Source organism: Bubalus kerabau, chromosome 17, assembly GCF_029407905.1.
Source record: "Bubalus kerabau isolate K-KA32 ecotype Philippines breed swamp buffalo chromosome 17, PCC_UOA_SB_1v2, whole genome shotgun sequence".
In the NCBI taxonomy this organism is placed as follows: domain Eukaryota; kingdom Metazoa; phylum Chordata; class Mammalia; order Artiodactyla; family Bovidae; genus Bubalus; species Bubalus kerabau.
The window spans coordinates 53,220,953-53,227,530 of NC_073640.1; the positions used below are offsets into that span (position 1 = coordinate 53,220,953).

At 53.5% G+C, this 6,578-nt stretch overlaps 2 protein-coding genes across 2 annotated transcripts; both read right to left on the reverse strand.

The window, feature by feature from the left end:
* Positions 1 to 12: 12 nt before the first annotated feature.
* Positions 13 to 717, reverse strand: LOC129630654 (putative inactive cytochrome P450 2G1). The gene is made up of 3 exons (XM_055551158.1): positions 507 to 717; positions 275 to 412; positions 13 to 194 (listed from the first exon to the last, which is right to left on the reverse strand). The coding sequence occupies exons 1-3, from the start codon at positions 715 to 717 to the stop codon at positions 13 to 15; spliced, it is 531 nt and encodes a 176-aa protein (XP_055407133.1).
* Positions 718 to 845: 128 nt separating this feature from the next.
* Positions 846 to 2,491, reverse strand: LOC129631292 (cytochrome P450 2F2-like). The gene is made up of 3 exons (XM_055552219.1): positions 2,298 to 2,491; positions 1,400 to 1,547; positions 846 to 973 (listed from the first exon to the last, which is right to left on the reverse strand). Exons 1-3 carry the CDS (start codon positions 2,329 to 2,331, stop codon positions 916 to 918), a joined length of 240 nt encoding a protein of 79 aa, XP_055408194.1. The 5' UTR covers positions 2,332 to 2,491; the 3' UTR covers positions 846 to 915.
* Between the last annotated feature and the right edge of the window lie 4,087 nt (positions 2,492 to 6,578).

The window sequence follows — 6,578 nt, forward strand, 5'->3', positions numbered from 1 at the left end:
CTGAATCTGACTTCAGCGGGCCACGAGGCGGAGCTGGAAGGCTGGGGGCACGTTGCCCAGGCCAGTGCACTGCGGGGTGAGGTCTGTGTCGGAGTGGCTCCCCACAGGGAGCAGGAAGAACCGCAGCAGAATGGAGGTGAGGAAGAGGAAGATGTCGGTTGGGGCCAGGCCTGCACCCAGGCACATCCGCTTTCCTGGGGACATGGGTATGGAGTGAGAAACTCATGCGTGCCAGGGCATGTCCTGACTGGTCCCCTCCCTGCCCAGCCCAGACCTAGGGCAAAGGGCGTGAAGGCGTTGCTCTGGAACTCGCCCTGGCCATTAGAAAGTTGGTGGGGTTGAAGCATTCTGGGTTCTTGAATTGGGTGGGGACCCATTGTGTAGACACAAGCAGAGGAATCACAAAGGTGCCCTGGGGAGATGTGCCAAGGTTACTCAAAAAAGGCTCCAGTTAGAAGCCAATGTAAGGAATCCTTTGTGCGTCAGCTGTGAATGCTCAGACCCACTGATAGGCCCTCCCCGGCCCTGTGCAGGATCCCCAGACTCATTGGGCACCTTGGGCAGGAAGTAGCCACGCAGGTGAGTGTCGCAGGTGAGAGCACGCGGGAGCCCAAAGGGCACCACACTGATGAAGTACTGGATCTCGTGCAGCAGTGTTGGTGTAGGGCAGGTGCTCTCGGTCCTCCAGGGTTGGGGTACGCATTCGGCCAACCACATCATCCAGCTCAGCCTGCACTTTGGCTGGGGCCACCAGAGATATGAACGATGCATACCACAGCCTCCAGCCGACCCCAAACCCCAGCCCCCTCATCCATAGCTCTCCAGCTTGCAGGCGTGCTACCTCTGGGTATTTGAGCAGAATAAGGAGTCCATAGTGCAGGGTGGTGCTTGTGGTCTCTACCACCAAAGAAGAGATTATGCATCGTCATCACCAATGTCTCTGCCTGGAAATGGCTCTCGGGGTTCTCTGTTCCTGTGGGTACAGAAGATAGGTGCTGCTGCGTGCCAGGCGCCTGCTGGTGGGCGGCAGGGCCGTGCACCTTATCTATTTGATCCAGGAAGCTATCGATGAAATCGTGGGGCTTCCCGGGCTGCCGCGTCTGCTGGTGCAGCTGGATTTGCTGAGAGATGAAAACCCGAAGCGAAGTTTCAGAATATTCAATGGTGTAGGCCTGGGAGCCAGTCCAGGAGGGAGGGGGAAATGTACATCTAGGGGGACAGGAAATCAATAGGACCTTGAACAAAACCATTAATTCCCTGTGGGGGGTCTGGACCAGGACTTAGATGTTGTAAGTTGCGAAATTCTTCCATTCCAACATTCTAGGACTGCCCCATTCTAATGATGCATACTCTCGGGTTTGGCATAGACTGGGCACACGACCCTCTCACCTCGCCCCACCTGGAGCTCATGATGCGAAAGTTGTCATTGAAAAGGTCCAGGAGCCTCAGGAACTCCATGTCTTCATAGCCATAGTGGTTCCCAAGGACCATGGTGCAGACATTAGATACAGCATTATCCAGTAGCCGCTGGGGGTCGAACGGGGCTCCTAGAGGTGGGAACATGACGAGGTCATACGCTGGGTGGTTCAGATCCCACCCAGCTCTTGGGTTACTGGCTTCGTTCCACCAAACGCCTTCATTTGGTCCTTTCTAGACCAGTGTCCACGCCCACAAATGGTCCCTCTCTTTTTCCAGGCTGTACCTCCAGTGGCTTGAAAATCACCAAGCAGACAAGCCGCCTCTTCCAGGACACGCTCTTCGATGGTCTGCGTACCCAAGCCAAACTTAAGTGCCCCAAGTGCAAAATTGCGCAGCCTCGGCCAGCGCGGCCCTTTAGAAAACGCTATGCCTTGGGGGAGGTGTGGGGGGCGTTGGGAAGAGAAGGGGTTGGGTGATAAGTTGGCCACGCCCTATCCCAGAAGCATCCCGCGATGGAGCCGACTTTCTCGCAACTCTTCGCTTTGCTTTTCCAGATCTTTTGGATGCCACCCCAGTCTTCTCGGCCCTATCCACACATTGACCCCACCTCTGCTGGTCCTGACCCCTGACCAGTGTTTGCTCTGTTTGGCTTTGACTCTTAGGCTCTTGTAGGGGCTGCACAAAGAACCAGTCCCCTCTACTCCCATTCGACCCCTACAGTGTAGCTCCGCCCCAACCTCTCCTTATTAGCCTTGACTCTAGGAGGCCCCGCCCCATTCCTCCGATCCAGCTCTTTTTCGCCGACTGGATATTCTGGGCCGCACTTCCGCCGCTCCCCGGCCCCCTCCCTGCCCCTGCCGCCCACCCCTGGGCCTCACCGTTTCCGCGTGTGAAGCGTTCGAAGACTGCCATGGCCCCGCGGCCGGAGAAGGCATCCGCTTGCAGCACCAGTGCGTCCCGCAGCACTGCGTAGCGGCACAGCACCACTACAGGGCGCTGGCCCAGCCACACCGTGAACACCGGACCCCAGCGGCCAGAGAGCTACACGGAGCCGGTGGTCAGCGGGCCCCAGTCTGGGCTCCTGACCCCTCCGCCGCCGAGACCCCAGAGCCCGACCCCCAGCTCCCATCTCCTTCGGATCCAGGAGTCCAGCCCCTCTGCCTTCCCTCAAAATCTAGAAGTTCAGGCCCCCAGCCCCCTGCCCCCTCACAACTAGGTTTCTGGGCCTTCAAGACCCGCTCCCCTCCCCCTACCGCTTTGAGCCAGAACAGACCTTTCTGCTGCTCTTCCCCTGGGACCAAACGGCGGCGGCGGCAGCCGTAGGCTCCCCCTCCCTCAGGACCCGGGAGTAAGGGTTGGCGTTTGGCAGCGAGACTCCGCCCTGAACCAGGAGCTCAGGCCCACTGCCCATTTTCCCTCCAGATCTAACTTCCCACTCCGTCGCCTCCTTCCCCAGGAAGCAGGACTCTAGGCCCTTCAACCTCTCTCTGGACTCGCTGGGTCTGAGCCCTCAGCTCTGTCTTCATTCAGGTAGCTAAGAATTCCAGCCCCCAGCCCCACTTCCAGAAATCCAGAATTCCGACCCCCCCACCCCCACCCACTTGGGGCTACCTCCATGAGTGCATGGTCCAGGCGTCCATACTCTAACTGCAGCAAGCTCCCCAGCAGCCGGAGTGGAGTGGGCCTAGGAGGTAGGGCTCCCTGCCTCTGAGTGCTGCGTGCACCCCAACCCCACCTGGCTAGTGCCAGTAGCAGGACCAGCAATGACAGCGCTATAATGCCAGAGATCATCATGCCCTGACCCTGGATGCCCGCACCTCCTCATTTCTTCTATTTTATTCCCCTGGGGTCTTGGGTGGAGCAAGGGTGGAGACTGAGTGTGGGAGGAGTGGGCACCTGCCAGCCTCTCATTCTGTAATTTGTCAACCCAGTTCTTTTCCCTGTCATTGGTGTGCTTGGCTTCTCCTGGCCTTGTGTGTGTGTGTGTGTGTGTGTGTGTTTGCGCGTGTGCACGTGTGTGCCTGCCTCAGCCTGTCTTATGCCTCAGTAGTCTTAATGCACTAGCGTTTTCATGTCAGCACACCAAATCAACAGGTACACTCTCCATAGCACCTTTGGGTCCATCTTACTTGTCCTGTAGTTGTGCATTCCTAAGTCCCCTGGACACCTCTGGGCCCATGAATGCTGGACCTTATACTTAAAAAAAAAAAAATTGGCCGCACTGGGTCTTTGTTGCTACTGGTGGACTTTCTCTAGTTGTGGCAAGCAGAGGCTACTCTCTAGTTGCGCGGGCTTCTCATTGCAGTGGCTTCTCTTGCTGCAGAGCACAGGCCCTAGGGTGCCCAGGCTCTAGTAGTTGCAGCTCGAAGGTAGTTTCCCTGTGGCATGTGGGATCTTCCTGCATCAGGGATTGAACCTGTGTCCTCTGCATTGGTAGTCGGATTCTTAATCACTGGACTACCAGAGAAGTCCTGTACCTTGTACTTATGATTCCTGAATACACCCTGATTCCTAAATAAACTTCATAAAACACCCCTAGTGATGTGTGCATTAGCCTGGCACTCCTGTGTGTCGGGAGCTGCATTAGGCATTACTGACAAAATGGAGGCATGGCCCCAACCCCCTCTCCTCATCCCACAGGCACGGTCCCAGGGTGAAGGAGTTAGGCCTTGTGATTCTGACTTGTTCTTTCCTTTCTTTGGTTGGGTTGGCTGGAAAAAATGTTAAGGTGCTTATTTTTCTTGAGAGAAGCATGAGAAAGCACAAAGCTTTCTGCAGTTGTGCCCAGAAAATAGTCTATAATGTAACCATTGACATTTGTTCAAGGATCTTTACAAAGAATGTTCCAGGATGAGCACTTAGACTGCAGCTTGAGGCCATGGGAAGGATTGTTATCTGAGACCTGTTTGTGAGGGAAATATTTATGGCAAAAGAAGTTTGCTGAGCTTAGGGTTTAGAAGTAATTAAGAATAGTTAGAAGCCTTTTTAGGAGATAGTGATCTTAAGCTGCTAGGGGCAAACAGGATTTAGAAAGAAAAAAAATAAACTGAGGAATGTAACATGAGTTACAATGTAATCACAAGTTAAGTATAAGACACATAAGAGGAAGTAGATAATAGATAGTAAAACCGATTCTCCGCTGAAGCATGAACTCTGTTTGTAGGGCAACAATGATTTCTGGAGACAATAAATCTGGGTGGGGAAAACTAAAAATGTCAAATGTCTGACCTAACACTTTTATCAAAGTATAAAAGAAAGCCTAAAGCTTAAACATGTAGTCCCATCCCTCAAGTCAGAGGCTACATCATTGTCCGCCGACATGGCTCACCCCTTCAGGCTGATTCCCTGGCTGCTGGAGCTGGACTCTGGCACCTGTGCTCCATGCCTGTGTTACCTAGGGACTCAACACCTGAGCCCTTGTCAATTCCACACTCATTGCTCCTGGAGCCTTGTATGCTGTACCTGTCTTCTAGATGCTCACTAGGAGTCCCCTAGTGCCATTCAGCCTGGCACTTCCATGCCTATCCTATGACTCCTGGGTACCTTCCCACAGTCGGTCCCCCTGAATCTCCATACTTAGGCCCTGTCCTGAACTCCTCCATCTCTGTTCCCAATGTCCTGGCTCCCAGATGCCCCAAATGTCCTACACTCTTGCTGCCACACCCCTGGTCTCCAGTTCCCCAGGTCCCTCAGTGGGCACCTCCACCTGAGGCCAGACCACAATGGCAGATAAACTTGCCCTCACTCTGGCTGGCCCTGGGAGTGTGGGCTGGAGTACCGTGGGGTGGGGCAGACCCAGGCCTGGGTGGGCCAGGAGTGGGGGATGTGGCTGAGTCTGTACTTGCAACAGACTGTTCAGAAATGCAGCCCACCCTCCCACCCACCCTGCCCTGCTGGACCCAGGCTTCCGCCAGGTGCCTGGCACAGGGCCCAGACCCAGGGTGATGATGGGGGAACTGTGCAGAGTCCAGAACAGGGCTTGCCTTTGGAAGTGTCTCTCACTCTCAATCCCTCTGCTTCTCTATTCATCTCGTTCTCTCTCTATTCGTCTCTTTCTCTGTCTTCCCATTTCTCTCTGTTTTACTTTCAGGGTCTGCCTCTGTGTGTCTGAAAACAAATTTTCTCTCTGGCGTGCTCTTTTCAATGTCCATCTTTTTCTCTCCCTGAGCCTCTTTCAGTTTGTCTTTACCTTAATCTCCCTCTGTCTCTGCTTCCCCATCTCCCTGCATGTTTGTGTAGCACATCTCCCTACCTGTCAGCCTTTCTCTGTCTGGTGAATGGCAGAGGTTTAGGGGCAGGGCTCTGCTTAGAGGTGCTGACCCTTCAGACAGTAGGGTTGCAGCAAGTGTGCCCTCCTGGACTCTACCCTCCAACTTCCCTCCCAGATTCTCAGATGGATCCTTTTTCTCAGGTTATTTTTAAGAAGTTTTTACTGGATTTGTTACACTATTGCTTCTGGGTGTTTTGTTTTGTTTTTTAAGTTTTTTTTTGGGGGGGGGTGCTGCACTGGGTCTTCATTACTGCATGCAGGTTTTCTCTAGTTACGGCGAATAGAGGCTACTGTCTACTTGCGGTCGCTTCTTTAGTTGCTGTGTGAAGAATCGAGAGCGCAGGCTCAGTAGTTGTGATGCATGGGCTTAGTTGTTCCACAGCACGTGGGATCTTTGAGGACCAGGGATCAAACCCATGTCCCCAGTGCTGGCAGGTGGATTCTTAACTGCTGGCCCACCAGGGAAGTCCGCTTCTGTTTCATGTTTTGGTTTTTTGGCCACGTGGGATCTTAGCTCCCTGACCAAGAATTGAACCCACACCCTCTGCATTGGAAGGTGAAGTCTTAACTGCTGGACCACCAGGAAAGTTCCTTTCAAGCTCTTTTCAAGAGCAGGCATTTTGTTTTGTTCACTTCTGTATCCCCAGCACCTAAAATAGTGCCCAACACACGGTGGGCACCCAGTAAATGTTTGTTGAATGAAGGCATGGCTTTGTTTCATCCCTGTTTCTGTGTGTTTTTTTCTCTGTCTAATTCAGACTCTGTTTCTCTCAGTCTCTGTCTTAGGCTGAATCCTTGTAAATGTCTCTCTTCCTGCCTTGTCTCTATTTCATCTCTTGAGGTTTCTCTCCAGATCTCTTTTTGTCCTCTCAGATCACTGTCTTTCTTC

What these genes read in the sequence shown, in the direction of transcription:
- LOC129630654 (XM_055551158.1), bottom strand. Translation starts at nt 717, where the DNA reads ATGTGGTTGGCCGAATGCGTACCCCAACCCTGGAGGACCGAGAGCACC. An exon ending in GGGCCGGGGAGGGCCTATCA is followed by an intron (nt 413 to 506) that starts GTGGGTCTGAGC and finishes ACATCTCCCCAG; the next exon opens with GGCACCTTTGTGATTCCTCT. An exon ending in CTTCACGCCCTTTGCCCTAG is followed by an intron (nt 195 to 274) that starts GTCTGGGCTGGG and finishes CCATGTCCCCAG; the next exon opens with GAAAGCGGATGTGCCTGGGT.
- LOC129631292 (XM_055552219.1), bottom strand. Translation starts at nt 2,331, where the DNA reads ATGGCAGTCTTCGAACGCTTCACACGCGGAAACG. An exon ending in ACGCTTCACACGCGGAAACG is followed by an intron (nt 1,548 to 2,297) that starts GTGAGGCCCAGG and finishes TCCCACCTCTAG; the next exon opens with GAGCCCCGTTCGACCCCCAG. An exon ending in TTTCGCATCATGAGCTCCAG is followed by an intron (nt 974 to 1,399) that starts GTGGGGCGAGGT and finishes CTGTACCCACAG; the next exon opens with GAACAGAGAACCCCGAGAGC.